The sequence below is a fragment of the Mandrillus leucophaeus genome, unplaced genomic scaffold (assembly GCF_000951045.1).
Source record: "Mandrillus leucophaeus isolate KB7577 unplaced genomic scaffold, Mleu.le_1.0 Scaffold448, whole genome shotgun sequence".
Taxonomy (NCBI): domain Eukaryota; kingdom Metazoa; phylum Chordata; class Mammalia; order Primates; family Cercopithecidae; genus Mandrillus; species Mandrillus leucophaeus.
The window spans coordinates 3,197,305-3,216,139 of record NW_012104787.1 but is presented as its reverse complement, the minus strand read 5'-3'; the positions used below and the strand labels follow the sequence as shown (position 1 = coordinate 3,216,139).

Below are 18,835 nucleotides of genomic sequence, written 5' to 3'. Positions count from 1 at the left end.
GGAAGGGACCTCAAGAAATCATCATCTGATTCAGCCTCCTCTAGAAAGTTTTGTTTCTTAAATAATTTTATAAACACCAAGGCATTGTTATTTAACAAGGTCTAAGGGCAGAGAAAAATATTTTATAAATTATTTTAGTAAGCTGCTTGTGGGACCTTTTATTATCTTAAATAATGACTAAATGAATGAAATTATTTGAGATTTGGCAGCTTTAAGATTGCAGAGGTTGTTAAGAGGTAGAAATAGGATCCATGTTGTGTTCCTTTGGCAAAAGAAAATACTCATGCCACTGATTCATGTCCCAAATAACCAGAAACTCACTCTCCATCTTTACAATTTTTCAGAAAGAACCTGTCATGTACATTTCCTTTTCTCTCACTGACAGAAAGGAAGGCCTATTGGATAAGCAAATACAATGGAAGAATTCTGACGCACAAAATGTCCTAATAAAGTGTCCTTCAGGGTAAAAAATACTCAAGTTGGGAGTTATGTAATTCTATCCTTGATATTATTTAGAAAACAACAGGGGAAAATACCATCCACTGTACATTCCTCGAGAACCTCCAATCAAAGGCTCTAGCATGTTTCCTGGCTTCAGACTGGCTATAAATAAATTTAATAAGGACAAAAAAAAAAATCACTGCATCATTTACAGTTCTCTCTCAACTCCAGCTGACAAAAATCCAGTCCAGATGTTTGTGTTGCAAGAACAACAGTAAGAGGGTGAGCCTCAATCATGAATATGAAAGCCCAGAGAGGGTGAGTTTGAAGAGAACGGGAGAGCTAGGTTGGCAGGGAGGGTGTGAACAAACCTGATTTGATACTAACTTACAGAAACACAATAATTAATTTATTTTTGTGTATAAGAAATCCAGTTTATTAGCCTTTCCTCTGCCTCATCTCCCTTTTCAAAGCCACTGGAGTTTGGCTGGTGAAGCTTGAAATGGTTGTTCCATAACCTTTGCTTTTAAATTAAACAAATGACTTCAGATTTTGGAGCAGTTGTTGACTCAGGGGAAAGCATGCCATTAAAAGTGTGCCAGAGACAGATTTAATTGGTACAAGTCCCAAAAACTGCTTGAAAGAGTACAGGCTTCCCGCATATAGATTTCAGGGAAATTACTCAAAGGCCGCACAGCTTTGTCAGAATTTGAGATGTGAAACAAGGCAGCTGAAAGACTCCATATCAAAAGGGTAAATTCAATTCAGGAGATATTAATCTGATTACCTAAGTAAGGCTGCGAATCGGATATGCTCCATTGTGCGCTCTCGTTCAACCTGGACAGCTGGAGGAGCCAATAGCTTCCTTTTCTCTGACATATAATTAAGTTTTAAGAGACGATCAGGTTACGGATACAAAGTTTTAAGAAATATTTTATTCAGGAGTGGCATTTACAGTGCTCGCCTGTTGCAAGAGACATTGTTCACTTTATTTCCTTGAGCCACACTGGAGAGTGTGTGGATCGGGGCCTAGGGGCTTGGTGTTTGTGTTTCAGGCTACAATAAACGCCCTCTGTGCACCTGCCTGGAGGAAAAACCAGTCCAGCCGCCTCCCAAGACAAAAGCGCCCTGTATTAAGTGCTGAAAACCCAGACATGAACTGACCCTGTCAAATTCCAGCTAGGAAAAAAAAAAAATCAATATTTTCATCCAATCCAGGAGGAGCTGTCATGTAGGTTTCTGGATTTCCTTTTTCATCTGTACTAAGTCTGAACAACAATGACCTGTCAGCAGAAGTCATCTCCTTTCTCATGAGTCTCCTCGTCTTTCCAGATCCCTTCCCTGATGGCACAACCCATTGCCTAGCATGCCATAATCTGCCCTCCAGAGGTCAACACATTCTCCCACTCTTTCTCTACCAGGTCTTTCCCACTGGAATCTCACTTCGGCCATGCAAGTTCATCTCCTGAAAGAGAACATTACTAACTCATGTGTTTTCAGCAAGTTTTCCAACACACACTTGTCACAAACTCTAGGTACATTTAGAATTGCAACAATGTGGCTGGGCTCAGTGGCTCATGCCTGTAATCCCAGCACTTTGGGAGGCTGAGGCGGGCGGATCACGAGGTCAGCAGATTGAGACCATCCTGCCCAACATGGGGAAACCCTGTCTCTACTAAAAATACAAAAAATTAGCCGGGTGTGGTGGCGGACGCCTGTAGTCCCAGCTACTCGGGAGGCTGAGGCAGGAGAATGGCGTGAACCCGGGAGCTGGAGCTTGCAGTGAGCTGAGATCGCGCCACTGCACTCTAGCCCCGGTGACACGGCGAGACTCCGTCTCAAAAAATAAATAAATAAATAAATAAATAAATAAAAGAATTGCAAGAATGTTTATTAGGCCAAAGGATCAAGGTTATATTTCTTCCATGCCCACTGTGGTTTCCAATGCAAATTGGTCAAAGGATACACTGGGTCACATGTACCAATTTCAGATGACTTCCTCTGAGAGAGCTGTTCAGCTTGGGCTTGTTCTAATTCATGTCTAGAATTAATCATGCTGGTCTCAGTTGACCAGCACATTCTCATGGAGAAAAAAATTTATTTCCTACAAATATGAAACCCAGTTAGTGAAGTTTCATTTGTGAATTTTACCAGCGGCATGGGCAACGTTAGCCTAAGTCATGGGTAAATAAACTGAAAAGGACAAGGTGATTACCTGAATTTGAAAGTGCAAGTTGGTTACAAGACCAGAAAGGACTTGTGAATTGCAATCTCCCACTTCTCTAAGCCAACTCTGAATGGAGGGAGAAATTAATTAAATCATGATTTTGATAATTATTTAAAACTGCCATAGACAGTAAAGCTTTGGCTACAAACATTTTTAAATAGATTTGATAATGAATAACTAAACTTTCAAGGTTAATGGTTTTCTCAAGGTTCTTCAATAGCTCCTCCAAACTCTAGCCCAGCGGGGAGGGATGGATGTGGGAACCAAGATGCTCAGCACAGAAAGCCAGTTCCCTAACACGGCCCTTCCACTAGGATGTGCTCAACTGTTTGTGTCTGAAGAGAGGAGAGGAACCAAGAAGCAGTTTACCTCATTTGGTGCTCATTAAACAGCTGGCCAAGGAAAACAGTCACCCACCACAGGTACTAAGCTACTTCAGCCTGTACCATGCTACGATGGCCAGCCTGGCAAGTTCTCAGTGGAACAGGGGGCTGGCCACCTTGTGAGTGGGTCTAACTCAATGACGGAGGTGGTCTGCTGGCTGATATCCAGGCACTGCAGATGCAGTGAGTCAGGACAGATAAACCAGGGGGCCCATCTTAGTTCTGCCCTGACATCCTAAGGCAGTGGTCCAAGCCTCCATCACAAAGATCATAATGATCTCTCCTTTCTGTGAATGCCTCTGATATTAAAAATCTGCTTCTCTCATCCTGTTAATTCATTAGATGCTGTAATACAGTGTGACTTTAACTGTTTCATGTCTGTGGGCCTCATGTTCTGGGTTTTCCTTATTTTCGTAACTTTTCTTGTCTTACCCACTGTAGTGCAATACATATAGCCAGTGTAGATGTAAAGTTTAGCTTCATTACAGTATGCAGGAATTCTAGGGTTCCAACCAGATAAAGCTGACAAACACTAGAATTAGCCTTTATGTTTCAGAGGAGAGGAGCCAAGCCTGATACTGTTCTTACAGCCTCCTAAAAATTCAGCAAGCATTTCACATTACAGATGCTTCATACTTAATATGTAAATGAATGAACAACTGAATGAACAGACCCAGTGCTCAAATTTTGGTTTCAGTCTCACTCTACTTGGGACAGTAAAGAGCTCTGCAGGAAAAACAAGGAAGGGAGAAATTTGAACTATACCAAGTGGTGGGAATACATCACAATGACTCAATGGGATGTGGGGAAAAAATACTAGAACCTACCTCATATTTTAAAAATTCTATTTCTGGTGTGTTTTATATAACTTTATATAGTAGCACTATAGTTTTCGGCAGCAGTTTTCCATATTTGTGGGCAATATGCTAAAAAATGATGGGTTATAGATTCAAAAGATTGCTGCTCCTGATATCCAATGTAATAACAGTGACAAAAGGAATGTGCCAAAATGCTCATAGATGGGTTGGTCCAGCCTTCTTTAAGCGGTGAACAGAGAAGCCTGTTTGAGGTTTGAAAAAGAACATACCAATTTGCTCATTGAAGACAGAATGTGACAGAAGAAGCAAACTGACAGACTTCACCTAATGCAGGCTCCTATGTGTATAGCTGAGGGAACTGAGGTCCAGAAAAGTTAAGTGCCTTGCTCAAAACAGTACAGATTGTTTGTGGCAAAGCTGGTCCTTGAATACAAGTCTCCCAATTCCAAATGCAGTGCTTCAGCTTCTGTTAAAACACACTGCTTTTCTACTGACTATCAGTATAGAGATTTCAGGGCACATATAAAGAAACAGCTACAATTGTAGTAATGCATGGAAACCCCTCAACTCTAACAATGACAGAAATATGTGATCGTAAGCTCTAGCTGAAGTAGTTGTATGATCATCTTGAAGAGCTGAGTATGGTATACTGGTCAACAGCAAAGACTCTAGAGCCAGACTCTAGGTTTGAATGCCAACTAATTACTAGTTATGTGATCATCAGCAAGTTATGGAAACACTTTGTACTTCAGTTTCTTTGTTTCTAAATTGAGGGTAATAATTGAACCCCACTAAGTTGTTGCATTTTTATGTGCTTAGTATAGTGCCTGATGCATAGTAGGCACTCAATATTATTATTGCAATCATTAGCAAAAGGAACATAAAATGTGTATTAATTTCCACAGTGCCTTTTATTTTTGAGACAGAGTCCTGCTCTGTCACCCAGGCTGGAGTGCAGTGGCACCATCTCAGCTCACTGCAACCTCTGCCTCACAGGCTCAAGCGATTCTTGTGCCTCAGCCTCCTGGGTAGCTGGGATTATAGGCATGCATCACCACACCCAACTAATGTTTGTATTTTTCGTAGAGATGGTATTTCGCCATGTTGGCCAGGCTAGTCTTGAACTACTGACCTCAAGTGATCTGCCCACCTCAGCCTCCCAAAGTGCTGGGATTACAGGCATGAACCACCACACATGGCCCTCATAGTTGCATTTAGTACTTTAAGTCATTTGCTATTTTCTCTCACCTCCTAGCAGAGTTATAGATAGCCTGACACCATTTCTAACCATAATGCGCCTTGATAAATGGAGGGCTCACCTGATGTTATTCATAAGACTGGTATACCAAAGAAATCTCTCCCGGGTTGGTAAGGTGGGAAACTAAAACCAGACCTGGCCACCCAACATCTCAGAATGGTTAAAACTTATTATGAAGTTCTCGTTGCTTTAAGAAGTTTAGGGCTAACCCCACCCCAAAGTGATTTGCCTCAAAGAGATCAAAATCCAAGTTCTGTAGTTTCATCTCCATCCCCCTAACCTGTAAATGGCTGCCTGAGAAATCGCTTCCAACTACAAAATGATTCTGTCACTTCCCTATTTCTTTTTTTTATTATTATTATACTTTATATTCTGGGATACATGTGCAGAACATGCAGGTTTGTTGCATAGGTATACACGTGCCATGGTAGTTTGCTGCACCCATCAACCTGTCATCTACATTAGGTATTTCTCCTAATGCTATCCCTCCCCTAGCTCCCCACCCGGTGTGTGATGTTCCCCTCCCTGTGTCCAAGTGTTTTCACTGTTCAGTTCCCACTTATGAGTGAGAACATGCAGTGGTTGGTTTTCTGTTCTTGGGTTAGTTTGCCGAGAATGATGGTTTCCAGCTTCATTCATGTCCCTGCAAAGGACATGAGCTCATCCTTTTTTATGGCTGTACGGTATTCCATGGTGTATATGTGCCACATTTTCTTTATACTTCCCTATTTCAATGGCTCCCTATTACCCTCAGGAAAAAATTCAAACTGATTAGCATGAGGAATAAGACCTTTCACAATTCGGCCCCTGCCTGGCTGTACACCCTGCCTCGATTCCATGACAGCGGCTTTTCCCTCCACCAGGTGCACTTTCCCCTGCTCTCTCTCCTCTTAGGAACTGCTGTTAATTCTTCACATGCCTCCTTGTTGTAAAGTTCCTAGAGAGCTCCATTCCCAAGCCAGGACTCCTATCTAACCTAGTGCCATCATGACACCAAATGTAACCTGCTTACTCGTCTGTCATAGCCATACCCTTTCCCCTCCCCTGACTGTGAGCTTCCCAAAGAGCAGGGACTATAGCTTTTGTCTCTGTGTCCCAAGCACCTGCCTAACACATGACCTAGTAGACAGTTGGTGGCTAATAAATATCATTATAGTGTATCACACTAAGTTACTCAGTCATCATCCTTGTGTGAAGGTGGGAGATTTCTCCTTCCAAAGCTGAGCTGTTCTGCTTCTGTTCTTTCCTTTCTCACATGGTTCCCTGAATTGCCTATTGCCATTCATCATATAGTATTTATTATCATCAATTATTTATTAACTATTATTGTCAAGCACTTTCTAAGATGTGGGGATCCAGCACTGAACAAAAGTGACAAAAATTCCTGCCCCCAAGAACTTACATTCTGGCCGGGCACAGTGGCTCACTCCTGTAATTCCAGCAATTTGGGAGGCCGAGGCAGGTGGATCACTTGAGGTCAGGAGTTTGAGACTAGCCTGGCTGACATGGCAAAACCCCATCTCTACTAAACATACAAAAAAATTAGCCAGGCGTGGTGGTGCGTGTCTGTAATCCCAGCTACTCAGGAGGCTGAGGCACGAGAATTACTTGAATGTGGGAGGCGGAGGTTGCAGTGAGTGGAGATCATGCCACTGCACTCCAGCCTGGGCGATAGAGTAAAACTGTGTCTCAAAACAAACAAACAAACAAACAAAAAAAACCACCTCACATTCTAATGACCCTAAGATAGGACTTTCTGCTGGTTTACCTTAGTTTTGTACTATCCAGTCAAAGGGCAAGCTATTTCCTCATTTCTAGTTTGGTCCCTGATGGAGCAAGAAACTTCTTCCTGGCTGGCCTTGGATCCACCCCTTGGTCTCTGGCAGCCACTTATTGGCTGTTGTTTGTTTTCTGGGGTCTACATTTAAAGATTTCAATTGCTTATTCTATCTCTGGCCTAGAGTCATACTCAGATGGAATTTATTTTGAGACTTTTCTAGCTTCATTTACCTAAATATCATATTTTAACACACAAAAAAGTTTGTCTCCTTAAACTTGTCCACTGGATTTTTTTCATCCTCTACAGTTGGAGATGACAGTGCCAGGAAATGTGATCATCTTAGCTGCTTTGATGAACCTATTAGATGGAAGTATGGTTAAAAAAAAATCAACATCATAACCTAAAAAGACCTTCTATTAAACACGGGAATCTCCACCTTCAACACATACATACACTGCACATATATACATAAACATTTGCATTTAACCCACAAAACTCAGACACTCCCCTGAGGGTAGAGAGTAATTTTGCTCTCGTATACAGTAAATCATGGAAAGGATGTAACTAACAGACACAGAGTTCTCCACTGCACATATTTGAGTTATCCAGCTGCCTTCTTGGCTTCTCTGGCTTCCCTTGCTCAAGCAGTGGATAGATCATGGCTGTCCATGGGGACAGCCTAGGCTAATGTGCCTCTGTTATATGTCCCTGAATATGAGGTAACTTACACATGGTTAAATTTAGGCCTCATATCTCACCAGATAATAATAGTTTAGACAGTGGATTGTGGATAAACAGAAGAGACATCTCTCCTCTCCTGAAGACAAATTCAAGGGCTGATTATTGGTATAAAGAAAATGGATCTAAAGAAAATTAGACCAAGGAAGAGCCAGATTATCTGGGGCTAAAAGAAAATATTTTGGGGGCTGGGCGCCGTGACTCACGCCTGTCATCCCAGCACTTTGGGAGGCCAAGGCGGGTGGATCTTGAGGTCAGGAGATCAAGACCATCCTGGCTAACATAGTGAAATCCTGTCTCTAGTAAAAATACAAAAAATTAGCTGGGTGTGGTGGCAGGCGCCTGTAGTCCTAGCTACCTGGGAGGCTGAGGCAGGAGAATGGTGTGAACTTGGTAGGCAGAGCTTGCAGTGAGCCAAGATCGTGCCACTGCACCCCAGCCTGGGCAATGCAGCAAGACTCTGTCTCAAAAAAAAAAAAGAAAAAGAAAAAAAAAGAGAAAATATTTTTACATTTCATTTTGAAAACAGTATATTGGCTTGATGGCATGGACTAGTGATAGGTAACTTCTACCAAACTTTTGATCTGAAACGAGAGGGCTGGGTGTGGTGACTCACACCTGTAATCTCAGCACGTTGGGAGGTAGAGGCAGGAGGATTGGTTGAAGCCAGGAGTTTGAGACTAGCCTGGGCAAGATAGCAAGACTCTGTTTCTACAAAATAAAACTGAAAAAATTAGCCAGGCATGGTGGTGCATGCCTGTAGTCCCAGCTACTTGGGAGGCCAAGGTGGGAGGATCACAGGAGCCTGGGAAGCCAAGGCTACAGTGAGGGCAACAGAGTAAGACCCTGTCTCTAAATAAATAAATAAATAAATAAATAAATAAATAAATGGAAGAAGGAGAAGATGCTGAGAATGAAAATGACTAAAGGGGTCAATAGAGTTACACAGTCCTACTTAGCAAACTTATAATATCTGCTCAGTTAGACAAAGTCCTTCCATTAGATGTTATGTTTGGGTGCTTACCTCCCTTCAAAAGGAATCTGTACTTCATATATAGCCCCTTATAAGGAGAAAATGCCCCCCATCAATGGACCCTGCTGAAAGGATAGGTGTACTGGCCATCTTCTTTACCATTATGGCTGAATAGATTAAAGGGCAACCCATGCACAGAATTACCAGGTGTGAAAGACAAAATGGGTCAATCAGATTCATAAAGTCAAGTGTCAGTGTCATGGAAAGGCAATACGGAGATGAGATAAATGAAGAGAATAAGAGTTGGGTGCGGTGGCTCATGCCTGTAATCCCAACACTTTGGGAGTCCAAGACAGGCGGATCACAAGGTCAGGAGTTTGAGACCACCCTGGTCAATATGGTGAAACCCCGTGTCTACTTAAAATACAAAAACTAGCTGGGTGTGGTAACAGGCGCTTGTAGTCCCAGCTACATGGGAGGCTGAGGTGGGAGAATTGCTTGAACCTGGGAGGCGTAGGTTGCAGTGAGCTGAGATGGTGCCACTGCACTCCAGCCTGGGCGACAGAGTGAGACTCCGTCTCAAAAAACAACAACAACAACAAAAAAAACGAAGAGAATAACCTAAGTTTCAACCTTCCCAATTCCCATGTGATCTGGCTGTATTTTAGTTCCTATTTATACATAGTCATGATAATCTCAATTGTATCCTTACAAAAGAGCTTAGTGGATAAAAATGTACCTCTGGAGCCAGTCTCCCTGGGTGGAAATCCTGACTCTGCCACTAATTGTGTTGCCTTCTAAGCCACAGTTCCTTCATCTACAAAATGGGATAATTAATACAGTTGTCCCTCAGTATCTGTGGGGGATTAATTATAGGGCCCCCTGCAGACACCAAAATCCATGGATGCTCAAGTCCTTTATATAAAATGGCATTGTATTTGCATATAACCTACACAGATCCTCCTGGATACTTTAAATCATCTCTAGATTATTTATAATACCTAATATAGTGTAAATGCTATGTAGATAGTTGTTACACTGTATTGTTTAGGGAATATGACAAGGAAAAAGGTCTGTATGTGTTCAGCACAGACACAATCATCCATTTTTCCCCTACTATTTTTTGATTCCTGGTTGGTTGAATCTATGGGTGCAGAACTCATGGATAAGGAGGGCCAACTGTACTATCCTCAGAGGGTGGTTGTGAGGACTAAATGAGATAATGCAATGCCAGGCATACAGTATATGGTCCATAATGTGTGTATTAATGTGCCCCCCAGGTGATTCTGATGTGTGCTAAAATTTGAGAAAATGGAATAAAGGTTTTGGTGGAGAAACACAACCACTCCATATCTTTGACTGAAGAACAGCCCTCCTCTATCTGGGGAAGATCATCCATCTTCTTTAATTAAACATGCAGCTTTGGAAGGGATAGATATCAGAAACTAGGCTGGACCTCAACTGGACCTTCCTTGGGCTAGACTGCCTTGCTAGACCGTGTTACGATCCTTCTCCAAATCTCAGTAAACACTGCAAATGCATTCTGAAGATACTTCATGTCACATTACAACACAAACTAATCATTGGGCACCACCCCTAAAATCCAGCCATTCTTTTCTTCTTTATGATCTCTGACCCAGAGGCCTCTCGCCTTTGGTATAGCATTCTCTGCAGTGATGGAAAAACAAGGATCTCTTCTCAGAGAGTCCTTCTAACTTGAAGGCCTCTGGGATCACACCACCTCTTGACATCTCATTCTCTCAGCTTTTGGCCCTGTTGTCACCTCTCTAGTTGAGGCAACTGACAAAGATGCCTTGGTGTTTTGTCCCTCCAGCCTTCTTGACATTGAGACCTTAACAGAAACAGTACAGATTTGAGAAATTAGACAGTAAATCCTAGACGGTAAAAAGATTTGAGGGTGAGGGGAAACTACTTTCAAAGCTAGCCCAACTCTCACACAAACTACCTAAAGGACTGCTCCCCAAAGAAACCTCTCTGGCTCTCATCTAACTTAACTGTAACGCATCTTGTGCTTCAAATGTGCCTCCTTTTGACAAACTAGCACCAGCAAAACAGAGCTCCTGACCAAGAAGCACTTCCTGGTGGTTGACTTTAATGTTCCCTTTCTCCTTTTGATCTCCCAGCTGAGGTTATATTGCCCCCTGGCCTCCAGGCTGAAAACCCTCAACACATTCCTCTCCCTTTCGGGATTTATAGCTTTTCTGACATTTGTAGGCTGTGCCCATCTCCTCTCAACTCTAGCCTCCCCTACCTCACATAATATTTAAGCTTTCTTTAGCCGAATACCACACATGTTTTGGTGCTTTTAATCTTTTTCTATAAATCAGGCCTTTCATGGCATCTGAACAGCTGCTGGAAGACATATGCCCAGTCAAGTGCTATGGACTCCTGAATACCAGGGAAGTAGAGCACTGGCTGGCGTGTGCCCTTGTGAATAGAACCATGTAAAATTGTGTGTGTTGATATAGTCTGTGGCTTTGGAAACAAAAACTGAAAGGTCACTAGGACACTTAAACATTTTTATCCAAAACTCACTCCTAAGAGGCAGCAGTAACCAAATTTAAAACTTCACGGGAGGGACTCTGACTTCTGTGCCCAGCACACCACCTCTCACTGTGTGGCCTTTCAGCAATTCTCTTCTCTCCTTCATGCTTCAGTTGCTTGAGGTAGATTAAGAAATTCATCATTTTAAGACAATTAAAAATACTAGGGAAACACTAATGTTAATAATGTTGATCATAGTTGTTAATATTAACTTTGTAGTCAGACCATAGGCTTTCAAAGTACTAATTTAGGGAACTTGCACCATACCCCCAAGGAGTGGATTTTTAAAACTTCTCCACTCATACCCATTGGTACATGGCCCTACACAAACCAATGAACATCTAGTTTGAGATTGGGCTGCGAAGGGCCTTGGAGCTAAAATATGTAGAGATTTCTGCTAACTTGACCAACCCGCCCCAAAGTCTGTGGTTAATGGATTACAAATTTGGGTAATGCAGGATAATAAATCACAACTCTAATAATAAAGCTGAAAATACACACAATTTAAGTAGAAACACCAGTGTTTTTTATCGGAAATGAAAGAAACCATTGATCATAGCAACTGTCTGAGATTAGCAGGGAGCCACATTTTCAAACATCCTGCAGTAAATCCAGAGCAGATCCAGCTGGAAAGCAAGAGTGGAAATAAGACTTGAAAATTCATACCACGCTTTGAAGTTTGCTTCTTTCACAACCATGAGTCTCTGATTTGTCCCAACCATTCTGAGCTGCTCTTGCTTGTTGAACTTATTTTAAAGGAGAACACAAGCCACAAACTTGCATATAATCTTTCAAATGGACTCCAGCTTTTTGCAGGGATGGCTTGGTAGGGAATATGAATCCCCAAATACTTTCTCTTGCACATGAAATCAGCCATCAATTCCCCTGACTCCAACCAGAATAGAAAGCCTTTCAACAATAAAACTAGAAACCACTTTTGGCTCTAGGAAGTACTGCTGTTTCTCTTGTGTTCTTTCCTTGACCTAGCCACACATTTTACATTTTTAGTTTTCATGTGCTATGATCTATCGAAAACAAGTAATGAAGAAAACAAGATACAACATGCCAGATGCTGGGAATACCAAGATGGCAGCCTAATATTGTCTTCTTTTCCATAAAGCCATGTGGAACTCCTGAAGTGGGCCATGTCACTATAATGAAGTAACTGCTACTCTGCTAAATCATCAGAAGAAAGCAAGCCAATGGTCTACAGCTTCCATCTTGCACAGGGCTCACTGTTACCATCAGTCAAATCTCACCTACCAACTGTGTCACAGTAGGTGGGCACTCAGCCGATCCTGCTGAAATCCCAGGTGACTTTGGAACAGGATATAGCATCCTAGGCCATTTGGACTGTTAGATCCCTTCTCTATTAATCACTCTGGGGGAAAGAGATGTTACCTATGACTGAGGTCCAACAATCCTCAGTATCTCCAATGACCATAAGGAAGAATTGGCAAGGGCTAAGAAACGTGCCCTTGGCCACAGAACAGTCACAATAACTAAGCACGGAACTCTATAATAACCTGTATGTCTGAACTTCTGTCAACAAAATGAAATCTGAAGAAGAAAATACTGTGACTTAAAGTACCTAGTCTAGAACAATGTAGAATATACAACCAAAAAATCCTTATTTCTGTCCCTATCTCTTCTGTTGAATGACAGATTGGATGACTAGATGATTGCTACAGTCTTTTCCAGCTCTAACAATTAAGATCATAAGGAGGGTCTGAAGATTAGAAATATTCACCCAATGATAGGGTTTAATTCTGATTTACAGAGTGGGAAGAATGACTGTGTTGTTGATGTTGCCCTAAACACAATAAAAAGGACCTTCAGAAACCTTAGCATTGGTACTCTGGCATACCTGCAACAGTCTCCCCTTCCTGTATTGCTGTCTCTTTCTTGCTCTGTGTACACTTCAGGTCTTGTCTCTTGCTCTCTCTGCCTGTCTCCACACAAAGCTATACAAAATCAGAAGTGTGTGCAAACCAGTGAGCATGAGAAACACTGGGATTTGGTAGGGGGGGGGACAAGGTCTATCCTGTCCTGTAATAGAATTCAGCTGCAGTGCACAGTGCACTGTTTAAACAGTGCTCCCTTGAAAACAGTTGTGGGGTGAGAACAAGCAGCCAAGAGCAGCCAGCGATCAAATGATCTGAGTGGACCTAAGAGGAGCAGCACCCAGCAGGGGCTGATTCAGGGAAATGAAGTCCCTTCCACTCTGATGCAGAGGAGGGAATACAAGTGACCTGGCCCAACCGAGAGATCTCTTCCACCCCAACAGATCCTGGACTATTAATATCTGCCAGCTGCAGGCCCAGAGCATCCCCCTGCTGAGATCAAAAGAGCTCCTATCTTAGCTGGAACAAGGTCATCTGCACAGGGCTGTAAAAAGCGAGCCCTGGCTGGCTGCAGGGACGTCTATGGGGGAGGAGAAGTCAGGAGATGGGAGGTGCTCTCTCACGCTCCTTTAATCTCGGCTGACCAGCTGTTGCCCTCCCAGTGTTTGTAAAGTTGAGAGTTCTTTGTTTTTGTGTTGCTGGGTATCCCTGCCCCCCCCAACTCTTATTAAATTTGTGGCTGAGTTGTTGGCTTGGATTAAGTAGACTCATGTTCACTGCTTGACATCATGGTATAATTCTCTTCATTGAGGTTTCATTCCACTGTTGAGTTATCCAGCTCCCAGGTGGGAGAGCCAAAGAAGGGAGAAGTACACCTCAAGGGCCAAGGACGTTCCTGGCATTGCTCCTGCCCCTGAGCTTTGTGCCTTGAGAAGGAATGAGAGGGCAAACTGAATTTTCTCTATTTACTTAAAATATCTCCTCATATGTGCAGTGTGCTTGTCAATTTGCAGCCTGCCTTTCACAAACTATCCCATTCACAAACTATTGGGAGAATGCAACTTTCGGAACTTATGCAAATTGACCAGAGTTACAAAGTCATCCCATCCCGGTGTGTTTCTCATTTTCACTGGTTAGCACACACTTCTGATTTTGTATAACTTTGTGTGGAGAGAGGCGGAGAGAGCAAGAGACACACAGACAAGACCAGAAGTGTACCCAGAGTGAGAAAGAGAAAACATACAGGGAGGAAAGGCTCCTGCAGGTATGCCAGAGTATCAGTGCTAAGATTTATTAAAGATCCTCTCGACTGTGTTGAATCTAGGGCAACATGAGCAACGCAGCCATTCTTCCTACTCTGTAAGTCAGAATTAAACCCCATCAGTGGGTGAATGCTCCTGACCTTCAGACCTACCTCATGATCTTATATGCTAGAGCTGGAAAAAACTTCGGCAATCTTCTATTCATCCAACCTGTCATGTAACAGAAGAAACTGAGACCCAAAGTGATCAAAAGGGCCTGCCCAACACCACAGTTAATAACACAATGGCATAGCTGATACAACGAATGCTTGAAACAAAACAGAGCAATTTATACATGCATGTGCACATGTGTGTGCGTAAATCATAGGAACTTAACAACCGTTGTAATATATTTGAATGGCTATAAATGTTCTAAGACATTGTTCATTTTAATCCACTAATAAAAAACCTTCATTATAGACTTTAGGAATATGTTTATATAGCCTCTTTATCTGCTCAGCTATACAAAACAAATCTAGAAAAATCAATCATTTCCATTCTTTCTTGGATTTCTGGGAGGATAAGCTGGTAACTCTTCCTTTGTTATGAACACGACGTCAGGGGTGTCTTGTGGCAGTTATACTGCAGCCCCAAAGCAATTTCTTTTCTATGTTTTTTGTTCTTCTTTTTTGCTTGAGATAAACCAGGAAAGCAGCACAAAGAAAAGTACTTACTGGTTTTCAAATAAGGAAGCAGTTTACTCGATTCTGGTCTCGGCAGAGCTGAATAAGTGTGTGTGTGTGTGTATCTGTGTATGTGTGTGTGTGATAATTATAACAATTTTTTAACAATGTTCATAGGTGCTTTATATGATTCTTATGGTCACTGTTCTACCGAAGTATTTACTGTTATATTCATTCAGCATTTATTTACTGGCTAGTATGTGTCTAGAACTTTGCTAGTCACCGGATGACAACATGGATACAAAAAGAATATGACATGGTCGTGTCTTTAAAATCTGCCAATTTAGGCAGAAAAACATGAAAAGTAAAATTAATTTTCTAGACTTTTTCCTTATATAGTTGAGCAGATAGAGTGGCCACAGAGGAAAAACAGAGAGTGAGACCACAGGCAAGCAGCTTCTGTGAAAGAGGCAGTCTTTAAATAAGCCTCGAAAGAGTGGATGTGGGACGAGAAGCAGCAGAAGTGAAAAAGAGAAGCGCTGTTCTCAAGTGAGCTGTCTCTGCACAGGCCTGGAGCTGGGCCTGGGGAGGGGCAGGCCAAGGGCGGCACGCTTGGCATAGGAGCTTCACCTAAGATACCAGCAGAAACTAAATTTGAATAGAAAGGAAATGACAGATTATGAAGGGTTAAAATCATTAACTTTATCCAGGGGTGTTTTGAAAACCCGTCTACCCAAAGGGAGGAAATAAAAAAACAAGCCACCTGATTTTTAGCATTTGCTGATTTCCATGGTATAAATACTTTCGCCATGGCTGATTTCAAGCTAACAAACCCCAAATCCCTAAATATGTTAAAATCAGCTTACTGATTTTAGGTCATTCTCAGAAAAAAACATACAAAAAAACAACAAAAAAGAAACAGACAAAAAATCTTCTCTAAGATTTCTGAGTAGGAGAGCAACAGAGTAGAACGAGGCCAGACGGGGAAGTTCAGTTTGGTAGTGGCAGAATGTAAACTGTAGAGGCTAGAGCTGGGAAGGCCAATCTGGATGTTACTACAATAATCCAACTGGGAGTTTAGTAAATCAGCTGACCACAACACACATTACAAAAAAGAGGGGACAAAGGAACGATATATGCGGAAAGAAGTACTAAGCAGACTTGATGACAAAAGTTTCAGGGGGAGGAATACTCCATGATGCAGGTCTTCAGCCTCGCTAATGGGGGTTCTGATGATGTATCCCTGAACTCAGAAGGAAGGTACACAAAGCATTGTACAGTTTTCATAAATAAGCCACTAGTTTTCACTCCTTAAGCCACCACTAAGAAGCAGAGGTGTGGTTCTTGCAATTTCTAAGACCATAACGCAAAGCTGCTCTGCAGAAGACCATCTGGGCAGTCAGTCAGCAGCCTTGCTAGGCCTAAAAGTCTCCTATAGTCCATCATGAACAATTCTCAGAAAGTGGAAAGGGCGGAGAGGCCTGGAAGAGCTCTGCATGTCTACCCAGGCCCATAGCATTCTGCATGAAAGATATTAGACTACAAGGAGAACAACTCAGAATTGTCAAGTAAGCACTTTCAATAAAACTAGAAACCACCCTCTGGTTTACTGGTGTTATTTCCCCAGCTACGTAAAGCTTATTGCCATCGAAACCATAGCCAGCCTGACCTTTGCTAGCAGGGGAGGGTGGAGAAAATTTTGCAGATTTACCAGCATGGAGATTTTTTTCTTAATCTTCTGTAAAGCTGATCAAGAATGTCATATCTCTGGCACATGAAACTGATGTATGCTTTTTAGTCCAAAGGAACTCAGCACAAACAAAAGGCTAAATTGCTAGGGGACCACTGGGAAAGCCAATCTTTGAGTATCAGTCTCAAAAACAAAGTCATTTAACAATTCATCAGCCCTCATACTAAGGACCTGAAATAGCCCACAGAGGAGTGACTGGCCTCCAAATGGAGCTCACTTATAGATGCAGGGCAAGAGACTCCCCAGTATAAGAGATCAGATGCCAGGAAAGGTGGTCAAACCTAAATCAACAGGCTCTGGCTGGGTTCACTGGCCAAGGCCTATTAGCCATATCTCCCAGCTCTCAACAGGAGGTGGAAAGGCAGTGGGGCTGTATGTCAGTGTCAAGTTTCAGCCTCTCCAGGACAGATTCCTTACCTTCAGACAGGGACAAATCATCAGTTGGAGACACCAGGTCTGCCTGAGAAGCCAGGGCTCCACTCAGATGGGTTGTAATCTGATTCGTCAAGATAACCTGTGAACAGACAGGGAGAAGGGAGGGGCAAGGGAGAAGAAAGACAGGGAAGACCAAATTAATTATTAGAGCTATCAAAAGGCAGACTATGGTTTAGGAGAAGACTGATAAATACACAGGTAGGAAAATCCCAGCCCTGACTTTCACCAGCTTTATCTTTAGGCCAGAATATCTGGCAAGGCCTAGCAGTTATTCAAAACCCAGAAAACTGAGGAAATAGACTGACTTTTTTCAGAGTAAAACCTCTATCAATTCATTCTAAATGCTGAGTAAGTTGGGATTGAGGGGTGTTATCATATTAGTTAAATAATAGGCAGCTAACCACAATTAAATGCACATGTACACATTTGAACAGACTTTAATTTTCAAAATTATATCCGCCAGCTGCAGTGGCTCATGCCTGTAATTCCAGCAGTTTGGGAGGCTGAGGCAGGAGGATCACCTGAGGTCAGGAGTTTGAGACCAGCCTAACCAAATGGAGAAACCCAGTCTCTACTAAAAATACAAAATTAGTCAGGCATGGTGGCACATGCCTGTAATCCCAGTTACTCTACTCAGGAGGCTGAGGCAGGAGAATCGCTTGAACCCGAGAGGCAGAGGTTGTGGTGAGCCGAGATCGCACCATTGCACTCCAACCTGGGCAACAAGAGTGACATTCTGTCTAAAAATAAATTAATTAATTAAAATAAATTAAAAATAAAATAAAATAAAATTGCAACCACAACCTAAGATATTACTGGTGTTGAATAACATTAATAATTTAAATTTTGGGGCCAAGCACATGGCTCATGCCTGTAATCCCAGCACTTTGGGAGGCTGAGGTGGGCGGATCTCCTGAGGTCAGAAGTTCGAGACCAGCCTGGCCAACATGGTGAAACCCTTTCTCTACTAAAAATACAAAAATTACCCGGGTGTCGTGGCTGGCACCTGTAGTCCTAGCTACTCAGGAGGCTATGACAGGAGAATTGCTTGAACCCAGGAGGCTAAGGTTGCAGTGAGCTGAGATCGTGCCATTGTACTCCAGCCTGGGCAACAAGAGCGAAACTCCATCTCAAACAAACAAATAAATAAAATAAAATAAAATTTGGATGCCTGTGGCTTCTTTGCTTGTTATCGTTAAAAGTCAGAGTTTTATTTGCAAATTTGTGATATAGGAATGAATGAGTTTCACTCTAAAGAAATAATACTCCTCTTTTAAATAGTTAGATTCTAACAAAAGAAGTCTCACTATGTATTTAAGAAACAAATTAGCATAAACCTACCTATACAAAATAAAGTTCATAACATTTAAGATCCCTGGAAAGGACTTTAAAACTACCTAACTCATGTAATCGAATGTCGCATAAATTTTCAAATTTGGTATGGTCAAGAAACTATTCCTAAAAAATCCTCATTTGTAAAGTCTACCTTATTGTTTAGAAGCCTAGAGGAAGAATAAATACAGATTCTTTTCTGGAAAAGAATAACATAATGAATACTAAAATCATTTTCTAAGGTTTACATGTTCTCATGGTGGGAAGAAACTATGAGCATCTTGGTCACTCAGAGGCAATGTCCCTTCTGCAAGGGGCATTAGGCATTTAGTGCACAATTCAGTGCTTGGAATATTTGTCTAGCTGG

The 18,835-nt window shown here is 42.1% G+C and overlaps 1 protein-coding gene across 4 annotated transcripts in view; it reads right to left on the bottom strand.

Annotated features, from left to right (window-relative positions):
- RAD51B (RAD51 paralog B) overlaps window positions 1-18,835 on the bottom strand; it is an 802,721-nt gene that overhangs the window by 298,274 nt on the left and 485,612 nt on the right. For all 4 annotated transcript variants that reach the window (XM_011994252.1, XM_011994253.1, XM_011994254.1 and 1 more), the window contains exon 8: window positions 17,119-17,215. In XM_011994252.1, the coding sequence (XP_011849642.1) occupies window positions 17,119-17,215 (97 nt within the window). The remainder of the gene's footprint in view (window positions 1-17,118; window positions 17,216-18,835) is intronic.